The sequence below is a fragment of the Argopecten irradians genome, chromosome 7 (genome assembly GCF_041381155.1).
Source record: "Argopecten irradians isolate NY chromosome 7, Ai_NY, whole genome shotgun sequence".
NCBI classification, from domain to species: Eukaryota; Metazoa; Mollusca; class Bivalvia; order Pectinida; family Pectinidae; genus Argopecten; species Argopecten irradians.
This window is the reverse complement of record NC_091140.1, coordinates 2,944,078-2,966,768: the sequence shown is the minus strand read 5'-3', so window position 1 is coordinate 2,966,768 and position 22,691 is coordinate 2,944,078. Positions and strand designations below refer to the sequence as shown.

Genomic DNA, 22,691 nt, shown 5'->3' with positions numbered 1-22,691 from the left:
AGGCTTCAGTGAGATATAGCACTATAAAATGGACAAGGGTTCCACTATCACTGACACAAGGGGAGGTGAGCTGTTCACAGTAGGCTTCAGTGAGATATAGCACTATAAAATGGACAAGGGTTCCACTATCACTGACACAAGGGGAGGTGAGCTGTTCAGGGTATGCTTCAGTGAGATATAGCACTATAAAATGGACAAGGGTTCCACTATCACTGACACAAGGGGAGGTGAGCTGTTCAAGGGTATGCTTCAGTGAGATATAGCACTATAAAAATGGACAAGGGTTCCACTATCACTGACACAAGGGGAGGTGAGCTGTTCAGGGTATGCTTCAGTGAGATATAGCACTATAAAATGGACAAGGGTTCCACTATCACTGACACAAGGGGAGGTGAGCTGTTCAGGGTATGCTTCAGTGAGATATAGCACTATAAAATGGACAAGGGTTCCACTATCACTGACACAAGGGGAGGTGAGCTGTTCACAGTATGCTTCAGTGAGATATAGCACTATAAAATGGACAAGGGTTCCACTATCACTGACACAAGGGGAGGTGAGCTGTTCACAGTAGGCTTCAGTGAGATATAGCACTATAAAATGGACAAGGGTTCCACTATCACTGATACAAGGGGAGGGGAGCTGTTCACAGAAGGCTTCAGTCAGATATAGTACTATAAAATGGACAAGGGTTCCACTATCACTGACACAAGGGGAGGTGAGCTGTTCAGGGTATGCTTCAGTGAGATATAGCACTATAAAATGGACAAGGGTTCCACTATCACTGACACAAGGGGAGGTGAGCTGTTCACAGTAGGCTTCAGTGAGATATAGCACTATAAAATGGACAAGGGTTCCACTATCACTGACACAAGGGGAGGTGAGCTGTTCAGGGTATGCTTCAGTGAGATATAGCACTATAAAATGGACAAGGGTTCCACTATCACTGACACAAGGGGAGGTGAGCTGTTCACAGTAGGCTTCAGTGAGATATAGCACTATAAAATGGACAAGGGTTCCACTATCACTGACACAAGGGGAGGTGAGCTGTTCAGGGTATGCTTCAGTGAGATATAGCACTATAAAATGGACAAGGGTTCCACTATCACTGACACAAGGGGAGGTGAGCTGTTCAGGGTATGCTTCAGTGAGATATAGCACTATAAAATGGACAAGGGTTCCACTATCACTGACACAAGGGGAGGTGAGCTGTTCAGGGTATGCTTCAGTGAGATATAGCACTATAAAATGGACAAGGGTTCCACTATCACTGACACAAGGGGAGGTGAGCTGTTCAGGGTATGCTTCAGTGAGATATAGCACTATAAAATGGACAAGGGTTCCACTATCACTGACACAAGGGGAGGTGAGCTGTTCAGGGTATGCTTCAGTGAGATATAGCACTATAAAATGGACAAGGGTTCCACTATCACTGACACAAGGGGAGGTGAGCTGTTCAGGGTATGCTTCAGTGAGATATAGCACTATAAAATGGACAAGGGTTCCACTATCACTGACACAAGGGGAGGTGAGCTGTTCAGGGTATGCTTCAGTGAGATATAGCACTATAAAATGGACAAGGGTTCCACTATCACTGATACAAGGGGAGGTGAGCTGTTCACAGTAGGCTTCAGTGAGATATAGTACTATAAAATGGACAAGGGTTCCACTATCACTGACACAAGGGGAGGTGAGCTGTTCACAGTAGGCTTCAGTGAGATATAGCACTATAAAATGGACAAGGGTTCCACTATCACTGACACAAGGGGAGGTGAGCTGTTCAGGGTATGCTTCAGTGAGATATAGCACTATAAAATGGACAAGGGTTCCACTATCACTGACACAAGGGGAGGTGAGCTGTTCAGGGTATGCTTCAGTGAGATATAGCACTATAAAATGGACAAGGGTTCCACTATCACTGACACAAGGGGAGGTGAGCTGTTCAGGGTATGCTTCAGTGAGATATAGCACTATAAAATGGACAAGGGTTCCACTATCACTGACACAAGGGGAGGTGAGCTGTTCAGGGTATGCTTCAGTGAGATATAGCACTATAAAATGGACAAGGGTTCCACTATCACTGACACAAGGGGAGGTGAGCTGTTCAGGGTATGCTTCAGTGAGATATAGCACTATAAAATGGACAAGGGTTCCACTATCACTGACACAAGGGGAGGTGAGCTGTTCAGGGTATGCTTCAGTGAGATATAGCACTATAAAATGGACAAGGGTTCCACTATCACTGACACAAGGGGAGGTGAGCTGTTCAGGGTATGCTTCAGTGAGATATAGCACTATAAAATGGACAAGGGTTCCACTATCACTGACACAAGGGGAGGTGAGCTGTTCAGGGTATGCTTCAGTGAGATATAGCACTATAAAATGGACAAGGGTTCCACTATCACTGACACAAGGGGAGGTGAGCTGTTCAGGGTATGCTTCAGTGAGATATAGCACTATAAAATGGACAAGGGTTCCACTATCACTGACACAAGGGGAGGTGAGCTGTTCAGGGTATGCTTCAGTGAGATATAGCACTATAAAATGGACAAGGGTTCCACTATCACTGACACAAGGGGAGGTGAGCTGTTCACAGTAGTGTTCAGTAGCTCAGTGATATAATATAAAGGACGGTTCCACTTCACTGTTCATGCTTCAGTGAGATATAGCACTATAAAATGGACAAGGGTTCCACTATCACTGACACAAGGGGAGGTGAGCTGTTCACAGTATGCTTCAGTGAGATATAGCACTATAAAATGGACAAGGGTTCCACTATCACTGACACAAGGGGAGGTGAGCTGTTCACAGTATGCTTCAGTGAGATATAGCACTATAAAATGGACAAGGGTTCCACTATCACTGACACAAGGGGAGGTGAGCTGTTCAGGGTATGCTTCAGTGAGATATAGCACTATAAAATGGACAAGGGTTCCACTATCACTGACACAAGGGGAGGTGAGCTGTTCAGGGTATGCTTCAGTGAGATATAGCACTATAAAATGGACAAGGGTTCCACTATCACTGACACAAGGGGAGGTGAGCTGTTCAGGTATGCTTCAGTGAGATATAGCACTATAAAATGGACAAGGGTTCCACTATCACTGACACAAGGGGAGGTGAGCTGTTCAGGGTATGCTTCAGTGAGATATAGCACTATAAAATGGACAAGGGTTCCACTATCACTGACACAAGGGGAGGTGAGCTGTTCAGGGTATGCTTCAGTGAGATATAGCACTATAAAATGGACAAGGGTTCCACTATCACTGACACAAGGGGAGGTGAGCTGTTCAGGGTATGCTTCAGTGAGATATAGCACTATAAAATGGACAAGGGTTCCACTATCACTGACACAAGGGGAGGTGAGCTGTTCAGGGTATGCTTCAGTGAGATATAGCACTATAAAATGGACAAGGGTTCCACTATCACTGACACAAGGGGAGGTGAGCTGTTCAGGGTATGCTTCAGTGAGATATAGCACTATAAAATGGACAAGGGTTCCACTATCACTGACACAAGGGGAGGTGAGCTGTTCAGGGTATGCTTCAGTGAGATATAGCACTATAAAATGGACAAGGGTTCCACTATCACTGACACAAGGGGAGGTGAGCTGTTCAGGGTATGCTTCAGTGAGATATAGCACTATAAAATGGACAAGGGTTCCACTATCACTGACACAAGGGGAGGTGAGCTGTTCAGGGTATGCTTCAGTGAGATATAGCACTATAAAATGGACAAGGGTTCCACTATCACTGACACAAGGGGAGGTGAGCTGTTCAGGGTATGCTTCAGTGAGATATAGCACTATAAAATGGACAAGGGTTCCACTATCACTGACACAAGGGGAGGTGAGCTGTTCAGGGTATGCTTCAGTGAGATATAGCACTATAAAATGGACAAGGGTTCCACTATCACTGACACAAGGGGAGGTGAGCTGTTCAGGGTATGCTTCAGTGAGATATAGCACTATAAAATGGACAAGGGTTCCACTATCACTGACACAAGGGGAGGTGAGCTGTTCAGGGTATGCTTCAGTGAGATATAGCACTATAAAATGGACAAGGGTTCCACTATCACTGACACAAGGGGAGGTGAGCTGTTCAGGTATGCTTCAGTGAGATATAGCACTATAAAATGGACAAGGGTTCCACTATCACTGACACAAGGGGAGGTGAGCTGTTCAGGGTATGCTTCAGTGAGATATAGTACTATAAAATGGACAAGGGTTCCACTATCACTGACACAAGGGGAGGTGAGCTGTTCAGGGTATGCTTCAGTGAGATATAGCACTATAAAATGGACAAGGGTTCCACTATCACTGACACAAGGGGAGGTGAGCTGTTCACAGTAGGCTTCAGTGAGATATAGCACTATAAAATGGACAAGGGTTCCACTATCACTGACACAAGGGGAGGTGAGCTGTTCAGAGTATGCTTCAGTGAGATATAGCACTATAAAATGGACAAAGGTTCCACTATCACTGACACAAGGGGAGGTGAGCTGTTCAGGGTATGCTTCAGTGAGATATAGCACTATAAAATGGACAAGGGTTCCACTATCACTGACACAAGGGGAGGTGAGCTGTTCAGGGTATGCTTCAGTGAGATATAGCACTATAAAATGGACAAGGGTTCCACTATCACTGACACAAGGGGAGGTGAGCTGTTCAGGGTATGCTTCAGTGAGATATAGCACTATAAAATGGACAAGGGTTCCACTATCACTGACACAAGGGGAGGTGAGCTGTTCAGGTAGCTTCAGTGAGATATAGTACTATAAAATGGACAAGGGTTCCACTATCACTGACACAAGGGGAGGTGAGCTGTTCACAGTAGGCTTCAGTGAGATATAGCACTATAAAATGGACAAAGGTTCCACTATCACTGACACAAGGGGAGGTGAGCTGTTCACAGTATGCTTCAGTGAGATATAGTACTATAAAATGGACAAGGGTTCCACTATCACTGACACAAGGGAGGTGAGACTGTTCAGGGTAGGCTTCAGTGAGATATAGCACTACTATAAAGGTATGATCACTTGGGTTATCACTATCACTGACTATCACTGACACAAGGGGAGGTGAGCTGTTCACAGTAGGCTTCAGTGAGATATAGCACTATAAAATGGACAAGGGTTCCACTATCACTGACACAAGGGGAGGTGAGCTGTTCAGGGTATGCTTCAGTGAGATATAGCACTATAAAATGGACAAGGGTTCCACTATCACTGACACAAGGGGAGGTGAGCTGTTCACAGTAGGCTTCAGTGAGATATAGCACTATAAAATGGACAAGGGTTCCACTATCACTGACACAAGGGGAGGTGAGCTGTTCAGGGTATGCTTCAGTGAGATATAGTACTATAAAATGGACAAGGGTTCCACTATCACTGACACAAGGGGGAGGTGAGCTGTTCACAGTATGGCTTCAGTGAGATATAGTACTATAAAATGGACAAGGGTTCCACTATCACTGACACAAGGGGAGGTGAGCTGTTCAGGGTATGCTTCAGTGAGATATAGTACTATAAAATGGACAAGGGTTCCACTATCACTGACACAAGGGGAGGTGAGCTGTTCAGGGTATGCTTCAGTGAGATATAGCACTATAAAATGGACAAGGGTTCCACTATCACTGACACAAGGGGAGGTGAGCTGTTCAGGGTATGCTTCAGTGAGATATAGCACTATAAAATGGACAAGGGTTCCACTATCACTGACACAAGGGGAGGTGAGCTGTTCACAGTAGGCTTCAGTGAGATATAGTACTATAAAATGGACAAAGGTTCCACTATCACTGACACAAGGGGAGGTGAGCTGTTCAGGGTATGCTTCAGTGAGATATAGTACTATAAAATGGACAAGGGTTCCACTATCACTGACACAAGGGGAGGTGAGCTGTTCAGGTAGGCTTCAGTGAGATATAGTACTATAAAATGGACAAAGGTTCCACTATCACTGACACAAGGGGAGGTGAGCTGTTCAGGGTATGCTTCAGTGAGATATAGTACTATAAAATGGACAAGGGTTCCACTATCACTGACACAAGGGGAGGTGAGCTGTTCACAGTAGGCTTCAGTGAGATATAGTACTATATAAAATGGACAAGGGTTCCACTATCACTGACACAAGGGGAGGGTGAGCTGTTCAGGGTATGGTGAGATTCAAGGGTTCCACTATCACTGACACAAGGGGAGGGTGAGCTGTTCAGGGTATGCTTCAGTGAGATATAGCACTATAAAATGGACAAGGGTTCCACTATCACTGACACAAGGGGAGGTGAGCTGTTCAGGGTAGGCTTCAGTGAGATATAGCACTATAAAATGGACAAAGGTTCCACTATCACTGACACAAGGGAGGTGAGCTGTTCAGGGTATGCTTCAGTGAGTGATATAGTACTTCAGTGTAACTATAAAATGGACAAGGGTTCCACTATCACTGACACAAGGGGAGGTGAGCTGTTCAGGGTATGCTTCAGTGAGATATAGCACTATAAAATGGCCAAAGGGTTCCACTATCACTGACACAAGGGGAGGTGAGCTGTTCAGGGTATGCTTCAGTGAGATATAGCACTATAAAATGGACAAAGGTTCCACTATCACTGACACAAGGGGAGGTGAGCTGTTCAGGGTATGCTTCAGTGAGATATAGTACTATAAAATGGACAAAGGTTCCACTATCACTGACACAAGGGGAGGTGAGCTGTTCAGGTAGGCTTCAGTGAGATATAGTACTATAAAATGGACAAGGGTTCCACTATCACTGACACAAGGGGAGGTGAGCTGTTCAGGGTATGCTTCAGTGAGATATAGTACTATAAAATGGACAAAGGGTTCCACTATCACTGACACAAGGGGAGGTGAGCTGTTCAGGGTATGCTTCAGTGAGATATAGTACTATAAAATGGACAAGGGTTCCACTATCACTGACACAAGGGGGAGGTGAGCTGTTCAGGGTATGCTTCAGTGAGATATAGTACTATAAAATGGACAAAGGGTTCCACTATCACTGACACAAGGGGGTAGGTGAGCTGTTCAGGGTATGCTTCAGTGAGATATAGTACTATAAAATGGACAAGGGTTCCACTATCACTGACACAAGGGGAGGTGAGCTGTTCAGGGTATGCTTCAGTGAGATATAGCACTATAAAATGGACAAAGGGTTCCACTATCACTGACACAAGGGGAGGTGAGCTGTTCAGGGTATGCTTCAGTGAGATATAGCACTATAAAATGGGTATGCTTCAGTCCAGAGTATAGTACTATAAATGGACATAAAATGGACAAGGTTCCACTATCATTCCTATACCAACTTAATGGACAAGGGTTCCACTATCCTGACACAAGGGGAGGTTGTCTAGTCCCTTCATATCCTCACTTCACATCTATCCTTCATTATCATCATCTGTAAAATGGACAAAGGTTCACTATCCTGACACAAGGGGAGTGAGCTGTCTACCTGTATTCCCTCATATCCATCCTGTTGTATAGTACTGTGGACAATCACTCCACTATCATATTCATCCAAGGGGAGGTCATATCCATCTGTTGTATCCTGTCCTTCATATTTGTTGTTCCATATCTGTCTATCATGTTCATCCTGTCTCCTTCATATCCATTTATATGTTGTATCCTCTGTCTATCATATTCTGTTGCATATGTTAAAATTCATGATCCTCTGTGTCCCTTCATATCCACTGTTGTATCCTGTATTCTCTGTTGCTTCATGAGGCCTGTCCATCATATGGACCGTCCCCGATATAGGATGGTTAAGATGTCCCTGAAGTCCTCTGTGGGATTGTATGTTTGATCATCAATCCCATGTTATAGCACTATAACCTGCCATGTATATCTGACCGCTGGTTGGTCCCTTGTTATCCTCAGGGTATCCAGGCTCCATATTACCATAACCTGGCACACTCCTTACATACCCTGGCCATTCATGACCAAGTTCTGTTCCATATCCACTGTTAGGCTATCAGTGAGAAATAGCAATCATATATCAAAAAAAAATCCTCCCATGACATCCAAACTGTTGTTTCATGTCCTAATCCTCTGTCCACTTGTGATCCTTGTTGTCCATCATATCCTCTGTGCATATCTATCATATCCTGTCCCTGATATCCATCCTGTTGTATCCTGTCCATCATATCCTGTCCCTGTCATATCCATTCTGTTTGTATCCTGTCTATCATATTCTGTTGCATTCCCTGAAGTCCTCTGTGTTACAATCTACTCTGGCCTTGTATGATTTGATCCCTGAAGTCCTCTGTGTTACAATCTACTCTGGCCTTGTATGATTTGATCCCTGAAGTCCTCTGTGTTACAATCTACTCTGGCCTTGTATGATTTGATCCCTGAAGTCCTCTGTGTTACAATCTACTCTGGCCTTGTATGATTTGATCCCTGAAGTCCTCTGTGTTACAATCTACTCTGGCCTTGTATGATTTGATCCCTGAAGTCCTCTGTGTTACAATCTACTCTGGCCTTGTATGATTTGATCCCTGAAGTCCTCTGTGTTACAATCTACTCTGGCCTTGTTTGATCCCTGAAGTCCTCTGTGTTACAATCTACTCTGGCCTTGTATGATTTGATCCCTGAAGTCCTCTGTGTTACAATCTACTCTGGCCTTGTTTGATTTGATCCCTGAAGTCCTCTGTGTTACAATCTACTCTGGCCTTGTTTGATCCCTGAAGTCCTCTGTGGTACAATCTACTCTGGCCTTGTATGATTTGATCCCTGAAGTCCTCTGTGTTACAATCTACTCTGGCCTTGTATTTGATCCCTGAAGTCCTCTGTGTTACAATCTACTCTGGCCTTGTTGATTTGATCCCTGAAGTCCTCTGTGTTACAATCTACTCTGGCCTTGTTTATGATTTGATCCCTGAAGTCCTCTGTGTTACAATCTACTCTGGCCTTGTATGATTTGATCCCTGAAGTCCTCTGTGGTACAATCTACTCTGGCCTTGTTGATTTGATCCCTGAAGTCCTCTGTGTTACAATCTACTCTGGCCTTGTATGATTTGATCCCTGAAGTCCTCTGTGTTACAATCTACTCTGGCCTTGTATTGATTTGATCCCTGAAGTCCTCTGTGTTACAATCTACTCTGGCCTTGTATGATTTGATCCCTGAAGTCCTCTGTGTTACAATCTACTCTGGCCTTGTATGATTTGATCCCTGAAGTCCTCTGTGTTACAATCTACTCTGGCCTTGTATGATTTGATCCCTGAAGTCCTCTGTGTTACAATCTACTCTGGCCTTGTATTGATTTGATCCCTGAAGTCCTCTGTGTTACAATCTACTCTGGCCTTGTTTGATTTTATCCCTGAAGTCCTCTGTGTTACAATCTACTCTGGCCTTGTATGATTTGATCCCTGAAGTCCTCTGTGTTACAATCTACTCTGGCCTTGTTGATTTGATCCCTGAAGTCCTCTGTGTTACAATCTACTCTGGCCTTGTATGATTTGATCCCTGAAGTCCTCTGTGTTAACAATCTACTCTGGCCTTGTATGATTTGATCCCTGAAGTCCTCTGTGTTACAATCTACTCTGGCCTTGTATGATTTGATCCCTGAAGTCCTCTGTGTTACAATCTACTCTGGCCTTGTATGATTTGATCCCTGAAGTCCTCTGTGTTACAATCTACTCTGGCCTTGTATGATTTGATCCCTGAAGTCCTCTGTGTTACAATCTACTCCTGGCCTTGTTTGATCCCCCTGAAGTCCTCTGTGGTACAATCTACTCTGGCCTTGTATGATTTGATCCCTGAAGTCCTCTGTGTTACAATCTACTCTGGCCTTGTATGATTTGATCCCTGAAGTCCTCTGTGTTACAATCTACTCTGGCCTTGTTTGATTTGATCCCTGAAGTCCTCTGTGTTACAATCTACTCTGGCCTTGTTTGTTTTGATCCCTGAAGTCCTCTGTGTTACAATCTACTCTGGCCTTGTTTGATTTGATCCTGATGTCCTCTGTGTTACAATCTACTCTGGCCTTGTATGATTTGATCCCTGAAGTCCTCTGTGTTACAATCTACTCTGGCCTTGTATGATTTGATCCCTGAAGTCCTCTGTGTTATAATCCTACTCTGGCCTTGTTTGATTTGATCCCTGACAATCTACTCTGTCCTCTGTGTTACAATCTACTCTGGCCTTGTTTGATTTGATCCCTGAAGTCCTCTGTGTTACAATCTACTCTGGCCTTGTATGATTTGATCCCTGAAGTCCTCTGTGTTACAATCTACTCTGGCCTTGTATGATTTGATCCTGAAGTCCTCTGTGTTACAATCTACTCTGGCCTTGTATGATTTGATCCCTGAAGTCCTCTGTGTTACAATCTACTCTGGCCTTGTTTGATTTGATCCCTGAAGTCCTCTGTGTTACAATCTACTCTGCCTTGTATGATTTGATCCCTGAAGTCCTCTGTGTTACAATCTACTCTGGCCTTGTATGTTTGATGATCCTTGTGTCAATCTATTGGCCTGTATATTTGATCCCTGAAGTCCTCTGTGTTACAATCTACTCTGGCCTTGTTTGATTTGATCCCTGAAGTCCTCTGTGTTACAATCTACTCTGGCCTTGTATGATTTGATCCCATGAGTCCTCTGTGTTACAATCTACTCTGGCCTTGTATGATTTGATCCCTGAAGTCCTCTGTGTTACAATCTACTCTGGCCTTGTATGATTTGATCCCTGAAGTCCTCTGTGTTACAATCTACTCTGGCCTTGTATGATTTGATCCCTGAAGTCCTCTGTGTTACAATCTACTCTGGCCTTGTATGATTTGATCCCTGAAGTCCTCTGTGTTACAATCTACTCTGGCCTTGTTTGATTTGATCCCTGAAGTCCTCTGTGTTACAATCTACTCTGGCCTTGTATGATTTGATCCCTGAAGTCCTCTGTGTTACAATCTACTCTGGCCTTGTATGATTTGATCCCTGAAGTCCTCTGTGTTACAATCTACTCTGGCCTTGTTTGACAATCTCTGGCTTGATCCCTGAAGTCCTCTGTGTTACAATCTACTCTGGCCTTGTTTGATTTGATCCCTGAAGTCCTCTGTGTTACAATCTACTCTGGCCTTGTTTGATCCCTGAAGTCCTCTGTGTTACAATCTACTCTGGCCTTGTATGATTTGATCCCTGAAGTCCTCTGTGTTACAATCTACTCTGGCCTTGTATGATTTGATCCCTGAAGTCCTCTGTGTTACAATCTACTCTGGCCTTGTATGATTTGATCCCTGAAGTCCTCTGTGTGTTACTTGGCTTGTTTGACAATCTACAATCCTGGCCTTGTATGATTTGATCCCTGAAGTCCTCTGTGTTACAATCTACTCTGGCCTTGTATGATTTGATCCCTGAAGTCCTCTGTGTTACAATCTACTGTGGCCTTGTTTGATCCCTGAAGTCCTCTGTGGTACAATCTACTCTGGCCTTGTATGATTTGATCCCTGAAGTCCTCTGTGTTACAATCTACTCTGGCCTTGTATGATTTGATCCCTGAAGAGTCCTCTGTGTTACAATCTACTCTGGCCTTGTATGATTTGATCCCTGAAGTCCTCTGTGTTACAATCTACTCTGGCCTTGTATGATTTGATCCCTGAAGTCCTCTGTGTTACAATCTACTCTGGCCTTGTATGATTTGATCCCTGATCCTCTGAGTCCTCTGTGTTACAATCTACTCTGGCCTTGTATTGATCCCTGAAGTCCTCTGTGTTACAATCTACTCTGGCCTTGTTTGATTTGATCCCTGAAGTCCTCTGTGTTACAATCTACTCTGGCCTTGTATGATTTGATCCCTGAAGTCCTCTGTGTTACAATCTACTCTGGCTTGTATATTTAGATCCCTAAGTCCTCTGTGTTACAATCTACTCTGGCCTTGTATGAATTTGATCCCTGAAGTCCTCTGTGTTACAATCTACTCTGGCCTTGTATGATTTGATCCCTGAAGTCCTCTGTGTTACAATCTACTCTGGCCTTGATTTGATCCCTGAAGTCCTCTGTGTTACAATCTACTCTGGCCTTGTATGATTTGATCCCTGAAGTCCTCTGTGTTACAATCTACTCTGGCCTTGTTTGATTTGATCCCTGAAGTCCTCTGTGTTACAATCTACTCTGGCCTTGTTTGATTTGATCCCTGAAGTCCTCTGTGTTACAATCTACTCTGGCCTTGTATGATTTGATCCCTGAAGTCCTCTGTGTTACAATCTACTCTGGCCTTGTATGATTTGATCCCTGAAGTCCTCTGTGTTACAATCTACTCTGGCCTTGTTTGATTTGATCCCTGAAGTCCTCTGTGTTACAATCTACTCTGGCCTTGTTTGATTGATCCCTGAAGTCCTCTGTGTTACAATCTACTCTGGCCTTGTTGATTTGATCCCTGAAGTCCTCTGTGTTACAATCTACTCTGGCCTTGTATGATTTGATCCCTGAAGTCCTCTGTGTTACAATCTACTCTGGCCTTGTTTGATCCCTGAAGTCCTCTGTGTTACAATCTACTCTGGCCTTGTATGATTTGATCCCTGAAGTCCTCTGTGTTACAATCTACTCTGGCCTTGTTTGTTTGATCCCTGAAGTCCTCTGTGTTACAATCTACTCTGGCCTTGTATGATTTGATCCCTGAAGTCCTCTGTGTTACAATCTACTCTGGCCTTGTATGATTTGATCCCTGAAGTCCTCTGTGTTACAATCTACTCTGGCCTTGTATGATTTGATCCCTGAAGTCCTCTGTGTTACAATCTACTCTGGCCTTGTATGATTTGATCCCTGAAGTCCTCTGGCCTGTTACAATCTACTCTGGCCTTGTATGATTTGATCCCTGAAGTCCTCTGTGTTACAATCTACTCTGGCCTTGTTTTTGATCCCTGAAGTCCTCTGTGTTACACAATCTACTCTGGCCTTGTATGATCCCTGAAGTCCTCTGTGTTACAATCTACTCTGGCCTTGTTTGATTTGATCCCTGAAGTCCTCTGTGTTACAATCTACTCTGGCCTTGTATGATTTGATCCCTGAAGTCCTCTGTGTTACAATCTACTCTGGCCTTGTATGATTTGATCCCTGAAGTCCTCTGTGTTATTTGATTTGATCCCTGAAGTCCTCTGTGTTACAATCTACTCTGGCCTTGTATGATTTGATCCCTGAAGTCCTCTGTGTTACAATCTACTCTGGCCTTGTATGATTTGATCCCTGAAGTCCTCTGTGTTACAATCTACTCTGGCCTTGTTTGATCCCTGAAGTCCTCTGTGTTACAATCTACTCTGGCCTTGTTTGATTTGATCCCTGAAGTCCTCTGTGTTACAATCTACTCTGGCCTTGTATGATTTGATCCCTGAAGTCCTCTGTGTTACATCTACTCTGGCCTTGTATGATTTGATCCCTGAAGTCCTCTGTGTTACAATCTACTCTGGCCTTGTATGATTTGATCCCTGAAGTCCTCTGTGTTACAATCTACTCTGGCCTTGTATGATTTGATCCCTGAAGTCCTCTGTGTTACAATCTACTCTGGCCTTGTATGATTTGATCCCTGAAGTCCTCTGTGTTACAATCTACTCTGGCCTTGTTTGATTTGATCCCTGAAGTCCTCTGTGGTACAATCTACTCTGGCCTTGTTTGATTGATCCCTGAAGTCCTCTGTGTTACAATCTACTCTGGCCTTGTATGATTTGATCCCTGAAGTCCTCTGTGTTACAATCTACTCTGGCCTTGTATGATTTGATCCCTGAAGTCCTCTGTGTTACAATCTACTCTGGCCTTGTTTGATTTGATCCCTGAAGTCCTCTGTGTTACAATCTACTCTGGCCTTGTATGATTTGATCCCTGAAGTCCTCTGTGTTACAATCTACTCTGGCCTTGTATGATTTGATCCCTGAAGTCCTCTGTGTTACAATCTACTCTGGCCTTGTATGATTTGATCCCTGAAGTCCTCTGTGTTTTATCAATCTCTGTGTTACTCTACTCTGGCCTTGTATGATTTGATCCCCTGGAAGTCCTCTGTGTTACAATCTACTCTGGCCTTGTATGATTTGATCCCTGAAGTCCTCTGTGTTACAATCTACTCTGGCCTTGTATGATTTGATCCCTGAAGTCCTCTGTGTTACAATCTACTCTGGCCTTGTATGATTTGATCCCTGAAGTCCTCTGTGTTACAATCTACTCTGGCCTTGTATGATTTGATCCCTGAAGTCCTCTGTGTTACAATCTACTCTGGCCTTGTATTTTGATCCCTGAAGTCCTCTGTGTTACAATCTACTCTGGCCTTGTTTGATTTGATCCCTGAAGTCCTCTGTGTTACAATCTACTCTGGCCTTGTTTGATCCCTGAAGTCCTCTGTGTTACAATCTACTCTGGCCTTGTATGATTTGATCCCTGAAGTCCTCTGTGTTACAATCTACTCTGGCCTTGTTTGATTTGATCCCTGAAGTCCTCTGTGTTACAATCTACTCTGGCCTTGTTTGATTTGATCCCTGAAGTCCTCTGTGTTACAATCTACTCTGGCCTTGTTTGATCCCTGAAGTCCTCTGTGTTACAATCTACTCTGGCCTTGTATGATTTGATCCCTGAAGTCCTCTGTGTTACAATCTACTCTGGCCTTGTATGATTTGATCCCTGAAGTCCTCTGTGTTACAATCTACTCTGGCCTTGTATGATTTGATCCCTGAAGTCCTCTGTGTTACAATCTACTCTGGCCTTGTTTGATCCCTGAAGTCCTCTGTGTTACAATCTACTCTGGCCTTGTATGATTTGATCCCTGAAGTCCTCTGTGTTACAATCTACTCTGGCCTTGTATGATTTGATCCCTGAAGTCCTCTGTGTTACAATCTACTCTGGCCTTGTATGATTTGATCCCTGAAGTCCTCTGTGTTACAATCTACTCTGGCCTTGTATGATTTGATCCCTGAAGTCCTCTGTGTTACAATCTACTCTGGCCTTGTATGATTTGATCCCTGAAGTCCTCTGTGTTACAATCTACTCTGGCTTGTTTGATCCTTCCTGTGTTAATGATTTGATCCTGAAGTCCTCTGTGTTACAATCTACTCTGGCCTTGTATGATTTGATCCCTGAAGTCCTCTGTGTTACAATCTACTCTGGCCTTGTATGATTTGATCCCTGAAGTCCTCTGTGTTACAATCTACTCTGGCCTTGTATGATTTGATCCCTGAAGTCCTCTGTGTTACAATCTACTCTGGCCTTGTATGATTTGATCCCTGAAGTCCTCTGTGTTACAATCTACTCTGGCCTTGTATGATTTGATCCCTGAAGTCCTCTGTGTTACAATCTACTCTGGCCTTGTATGATTTGATCCCTGAAGTCCTCTGTGTTACAATCTACTCTGGCCTTGTATGATTTGATCCCTGAAGTCCTCTGTGTTACAATCTACTCTGGCCTTGTATGATTTGATCCCTGAAGTCCTCTGTGTTACAATCTACTCTGGCCTTGTTTGATTTAAGATGATCCTCTGTGTACAATCTACCTGGCCTTGTGTTGATCCCTGAAGTCCTCTGTGTTACAATCTACTCTGGCCTGTTGACTTTGTTGATTCCTGAAGTCCTCTGTGTTACAATCTACTCTGGCCTTGTTATCCCTGAAGTCCTCTGTGTTACAATCTACTCTGGCCTTGTTTGATTTGATCCCTGAAGTCCTCTGTGTTACAATCTACTCTGGCCTTGTATGATTTGATCCCTGAAGTCCTCTGTGTTACAATCTACTCTGGCCTTGTTGATTTGATCCCTGAAGTCCTCTGTGTTACAATCTACTCTGGCCTTGTATGATTTGATCCCTGAAGTCCTCTGTGTTACAATCTACTCTGGCCTTGTTTGATCCCTGAAGTCCTCTGTGTTACAATCTACTCTGGCCTTGTATGATTTGATCCCTGAAGTCCTCTGTGTTACAATCTACTCTGGCCTTGTTTGATTTGATCCCTGAAGTCCTCTGTGTTACAATCTACTCTGGCCTTGTATGATTTGATCCCTGAAGTCCTCTGTGTTACAATCTACTCTGGCCTTGTATGATTTGATCCCTGAAGTCCTCTGTGTTACAATCTACTCTGGCCTTGTTTATCCCTGAAGTCCTCTGTGTTACAATCTACTCTGGCCTTGTATGATTTGATCCCTGAAGTCCTCCTCTGTGTTACAATCTACTCTGGCCTTGTATGATTTGATCCCTGAAGTCCTCTGTGTTACAATCTACTCTGGCCTTGTTTGATCCCTGAAGTCCTCTGTGTTACAATCTACTCTGGCCTGAAGTCCTGTGTGACAATTTGATCCCTGAAGTCCTCTGTGTTACAATCTACTCTGGCCTTGTATGATTTGATCCCTGAAGTCCTCTGTGTTACAATCTACTCTCTGGCCTTGTTTATCCCTGAAGTCCTCGAGCTCTGTGTTACAATCTACTCTGGCCTTGTAATTGGTGTTTGTCCTTGGACGATTTGGTGGACCGGCCAAATTATCACGGTGTATCTTCATCACCTGCTGTTGATATATCCATGTTTAGATTGTCAAACAGGAGTAAGGACTAACGTCAGAGATACTGTACTGAGACTGTACAAACACCCATATTGATCACTACCTGTCTAAATTTATTATCCCTATATGTAGTGAGGAATAATTGGGTTATATGTGAAGCTTGAAGGATGATTAGAATGTTAGTTTTATAAACAATCAGCCATGTCTGAGAATATAGAAACAACAAGGTGAGAGTGCTGTCTTGTCTACAAAGGTCTGTTTACATAATCAATAACATTTAAATAACCGTGGAATATGAAAACAAAGGTTGTCAATAACAAAATTTAAAAACTAGAAAAGTTATGATTAGTATTTTATATGAAAAACAAATTGAAGAAAATTGATATTTAATTAAGAACCCTTTTTAGAGTCTGTTTAATTGTTTATTAAATTTCACTCCTTACCTACCTGACTGACTCTGACTCTGGCAATAATAAGTTATGGGACTGATTCATATACCACGTGATACCCAATAGCTTAAAGATGTATGGGACTAGTACCTCCAGTGTTGATGGAATGTAACTCTAAGTAATCTTCCCGCTGAAATGACGTTAGCTTGGGATATCATCTTTTAATATCATTCCATCACCAATAGAAACAATAATCATGCACAAATGTTATCAGGTATCCCATGGTACGTGATTTGAGATTTTAAAGTCAGTATTGTAATTGTAATTTGAAACTTTGGTGATCAGATTTATAACTTAAACTTTGGTGATGATTTCAGATTATAACTTAAAACCTTGGTGATGATTTCAGATTTATTCCTTAAAACTTTGGTGATGAATTCAGATTATAACTTAAAAACTTTGTTGATGAATTCAGATTATTACTTAAAACTTTGGTGATGAATTCAGATTATTACTTAAAACTTTGGTGATGAATACAGATTTTAACTTAAAACCTTGGTGATGATTTCAGATTATAACTTAAAAACTTTTGTGATGAATTCAGATTATTACTTAAAACTTTGGTGATGAATTCAGATTATTTCTTAAAACTTTGGTGATGATTTCAGATTATAACTTAAAACCTTGGTGATGATTTCAGATTTTACAGCCAGTATCTGCCCTGGTGATTGTTGATGTACAGAATGACTTCCTTGACGGAAGTTTGTCACTACGAAATTGTCCTGCTGGACAGGATGGGAATGGTGTGATTCCGGCCATCAACTCTGTACTGGACACAGTGACTTTTGACCTTGTGGTATACACTAGGGACTGGCACCCAGCTGATCATATATCCTTCATAGAAAATGTCGACAAACGCCCACTACAAACTAACTCACATGTAAGTCTCTTTAGACATTCAAGGACATTTAAGGATTAACCTCTTACTTTGTTTAGTTTATGAGATGATAAATCCAATGAAGCTTAAGGTAAGTTACAACATAAACAAAAGCGTTAACGTACAATTTATGGACTGGCTGTGGGCAGCAGTATTTCGTGAACATTTGATTAATGAATTTAAAGTTATACTTCTATGGAAAAGTTTATAGTTTGTGAGATACAATATCTTTAGAATCTTAAGTTTCATTATACTATTTTTAACAGCCTCAGATATTTTCCAGTTTTATTTTGCACCTTGTAGTATCTGAATTATTTCTCTATTTGATCCACAGAAATCACAGGTGCCTCCCAAAGTGTTGGATACTGTGGTGTTTGAGGGACCTCCTGCTACAGAACAGAAACTTTGGCCGTCTCATTGTGTTCAGGGGTCTTGGGGTGCAGAAATCCACCCGGATCTCAAAGTAAACCCACAAGTGTTATTGTAGTCAGGTTGAACAAATCTATAAGATTAAACAAAATGTTGAAAAGCTTGTTTGGATTTTTTCATCAAAAGTTTATGTTCACATGAAATGACTGCCATATATAGCAGTGAAATACTGATAAACTAAACCTTCGCAATCACATTTACCATATTAACCCAATAAGAGCCCAGGGTGTTTAACAAATGGAAAGGTGCTTTAATAAGACAAACTTATTGCAAACCTTTACAGTTTTGATCTTTATTTATTAAACTTTAAATTGTAAACTGTATATGCAGTTTAATTTTTTCTGATGATGGCTGGACACATCCTTTTGTACGTATAATAGTATAATTCTGCTTTAGCTACCTGTATTAAAAGTTGCTAAGAAATCACTGATTTGATTTTAGTATTATTACAGCAATATATTCTATATTTCCATATAACAGAGTTATCTCCCCTTTTGGGAAGGTTCTGATTGTGACGTCATGTGTTTGAGAGCATAACATCATATGTTTAGGAGAAAACAACATGAATTGTGCTCACAAAATAACGACGCGACAATTGATACCTACCCGCAAGGGAACTAACTTTGTAATATGCAAAGAAGGAATAGCAAGAAACCAGTTAAATTTTATAGAAATGTGCACAAAGGGAGGTAACTCTAATATGGTAAACTACATACTCCCTTAAAATTAAATTGTATTATAGAGTACACTAGTACAATCTGTGGGACAGTTTACTGTATTTTGTAGTTTAAGCATTGAAATCAAAGTAAAAAAATATGTACAGGTAGAACAAATAGTTTTCCCTTCGTTGGATTGAATTTCGATTAAAAAATATGAAATTAAATGAAAGGCTATTTTTTCCCTTTTTATTGAAGCTGCTTGATTATACTGAGTGTGAAAGTTGGCTTTCTACAGAGTTATTTCCCTTGGTTTCAGTTTGTGGAAGGTGGTGTTATAGTTAATAAAGGGATGAAGTCAGATGTGGACAGTTATTCAGCTTTCTGGGACAACAACAAGCTCACTGAAACAGATCTAGTCCGAATTCTGTCCAAACATAAAGTCACTGATGTTTATCTGTGTGGGGTCGCATACGATGTCTGTGTTGGTAAGTGTGGAAGGGCCAGATACCCCTCGGGACAGGAGGGATGGGGCCTTATAGGGGTAGATATTGGTAATTCCTTGAAATCGCTACAACCGGTAGAGTCATAGAGTTCTGCATAGATTGTAATATAACCAAATTTGGCCGGATATATCCTGGGGTGAAGGGTAAAAGGGTTTTTAGCCAATTTAGGTCATCTGGGTAGGAAATATCCTGGGGTGAAGGGAAATAGGGTTTTTAGGTCATCTGACCCAAAAGGTCAGGATGATCTATTGTCATCATGCACCGTCCATTGTTGTGTGCCGTTTTGCTGTGCGCTGTACATAAACTTTTCAATTAAACGACTTCTTCTCAAGAACCGAAAGTCCCAGGATACTCATATTAGGTCTGCGACATGCTGTAATGTAGTGCAACCAAGTTTTTTCAAATGAATGACTATGGTCACAAGGGGTAAAAATATTTTACTATTGTTAAACATACTACTTACTGTATTTCAGTTCCTCTATATATTGTATTAACAGTCAGATGACCGTTAAGGCCTATTGGGCCACTTGTTATAAATCTTGACTCTAACACCCCTGGGGCAGTAGAGATGGGACTCGATATGGGAAATAGAGATATGCCCTTTATATTGATACTAGTCATAGTGTTCTACATAGATTGTAACCAAAGGTTTATATGTGGTTTGGGCCCTTTTTGGCCCCCAAAGCCGTCAAATTTTAAGAGCTGTTATTTAGTATTTAAATTGTTGGATTTTACATATTTATTACATCCCTAATTTAATTGTAAAGATAGTTCTCTAATTTTTCAGTTTTGATTGCCATGGCAACCACTCAAAATATACATACATAAATTATGAAAATGTTTAAATTTTGACAATTTTGGCAATTTTTTGCCTGAGTGTTTTTTTAGAAACCATAGAGCACATCCTGGAACAAACTTAATATTTCCCCTAAATATGTATTGGAAATGCATACATGTTCTCAGTATATATCAAGTTTGTTCAAGGATGCTCTCTATAGTTTTAAAGACAAAAACTTAGCAAAAATTGGCCAAAATTGTCCAAATTTCCACATTTTCATAATTCATGTGAATTTTGGATGGTTACCATGACAACTACAGCTGGGAAATTAGAAAACAGTCAATATAGTTGAATCAGAGATATACGAAGTATTTAAACTACAACAAATTAATCACTAAATAACAGTTTTGAAAATTTCTTGGATTTGGGGGCCAAAAAGGGCCTAAATCAGACATAGTCCTTTTTCCAGAATCTTTCACTGGGGAAGGGGATGAGACTTAAAATTTGGCTTTGACCCCCTGAATCAGTAGGAGTAGAGACTGTTAGATTGTAGGGTGTGTGCTATAATTTGGGGTACTGGATGACAGTTCTTATATTTAGGGTTGATCTATTGAAGAAGGCATCATATTAATTATGTAAGTTGTGCTGGGTTTCAGGTTCAACAGGAGTTCATGCCCTTGAGCACGGATACAGAACGATTCTTATAGAAGATGCTGCTCGTGGGGTCAACCTGGACGACATCAGTAACATGAGGAAAAATCTACAAGAGAAAGGGGCAGTTATAACCAACTCATCAAAGGTAGGAGAACAAAGGTCATTTACATAATCAAAGGTCAAGATTATATGTATATATGAAATAAAATTCTTAATACCAATGAATAGTTGAGGACAACTGACATTATCTCCTGTCCTTTCATTTCCTTATAGGTGAAGGATCTGGTAGGAAGTGTTGACAGGCAGGTTGCCCTTGGATACCAGACAGCCAAAAATGTTGCCCTGGCTCGACGGATGGTCAAGGAAGGAATGGTGAACAATAAGGATTGACCAATCTGATACTTGTCCATCATCTTCCAGTGTCCATTGTTGTGAAGTTATTCTGGGTTTCTTTTTTCTTGATTTCCTAAAAATTATCTGGTAGACTGACTGTTACCACCGATGATTACAATGTTGATAATTATAATGTCTACACATTCAAACAAGCTTAAATAGTTGATGTAAGGGTAAATACAGTTTTAGATTTACATCTTTCATAGTTATATAAAAATTATTGGTAACTACATGTGATAAAAATAGGTTAGCAATATCAAGGAAACTGTCTGTCAAGATGCAGGTAATCTTATTTTTAGTTGAAGTTCATTCAAGTGTGGTTCATGATACACATGAAGATTTTTTTTAATGTCTATAATATAAATGAAGTAAGAGGTAAAGCATTCCATTACAAATGCAATATGTGATATATCTAAAACTCTGATAGAAATCATATCTCTGTGTGTTTGTCATCATAATGTTATATACCTACATGTCAATGTATAGTCTTACCCTACAAATGTTACATATGTCTATTTTCTGGTTTATCATTGTCACTAAGAGAAGAGAGATAGTGTTTATGAACACAGTCGTAAGAGATAGTGCTTATGAACACAGTCGTAAGAGATAGTGTTTATGAACACAGTCGTAAGAGATAGTGTTTATGAACACAGTCGTAAGAGATAGTGTTTATGAACACAGTCGTAAGAGATAGTGTTTATAAACACAGTCGTAAGAGATAGTGTTTATGAACACAGTCGTAAGAGATAGTGTTTATGAACACAGTCGTAAGAGATAGTGTTTATGAACACAGTCGTAAGAGATAGTGCTTATGAACACAGTCGTAAGAGATAGTGTTTATGAACACAGTCGTAAGAGATAGTGTTTATGAACACAGTCGTAAGAGATAGTGTTTATGAACACAGTCGTAAGAGATAGTGTTTATAAACACAGTCGTAAGAGATAGTGTTTATGAACACAGTCGTAAGAGATAGTGTTTATGAACACAGTCGTAAGAGATAGTGTTTATGAACACAGTCGTAAGAGATAGTGTTATGAACACAGTCGTAAGAGATGTGTATGAACACAGTCGTAAGAGATAGTGTTTATGAACACAGTCGTAAGAGATAGTGTTATGAACACAGTCGTAAGAGATGTAGTGTTTATGAACACAGTCGTAAGAGATAGTGTTTATGAACACAGTCTTAAGAGATAGTGTTTATGAACACAGTCGTAAGAGATAGTGTTTATGAACACAGTTGTACCTTCATATTGACATTATATACTTTGATTTATTTGGCTCATTATTGCGAGACAATTTCAACAAGGGAGATAACCCTGTCAATCTTTAAACAAAAATATCCTATAATTATAGAAACAGTTTTCATTGGAAGCAAATCAAATCCTTTAAAATAATTAAAATCATTAGCTATGATATAGCATTAAATTATAAAGATTTGATATCCTGTGTTTGATGATAGACCCCCTTCCACACACACAGTGGCATTAAAAGATTCTGTGA

The 22,691-nt window shown here is 41.3% G+C and overlaps 1 protein-coding gene across 1 annotated transcript in view; it reads left to right on the top strand.

Moving 5' to 3' along the window:
- Positions 1 to 22,218, top strand: part of LOC138327225 (nicotinamidase-like) — a 38,363-nt gene extending 16,145 nt beyond the window's left edge. The window contains exons 3-7 of the mRNA XM_069273205.1: positions 17,538 to 17,777; positions 18,109 to 18,237; positions 19,179 to 19,347; positions 20,800 to 20,942; positions 21,071 to 22,218. Of these exons, the coding sequence (XP_069129306.1) occupies positions 17,538 to 17,777; positions 18,109 to 18,237; positions 19,179 to 19,347; positions 20,800 to 20,942; positions 21,071 to 21,187 (798 nt within the window). The 3' untranslated portion in view covers positions 21,188 to 22,218. The remainder of the gene's footprint in view (positions 1 to 17,537; positions 17,778 to 18,108; positions 18,238 to 19,178; positions 19,348 to 20,799; positions 20,943 to 21,070) is intronic.
- Positions 22,219 to 22,691: the final 473 nt, after the last annotated feature.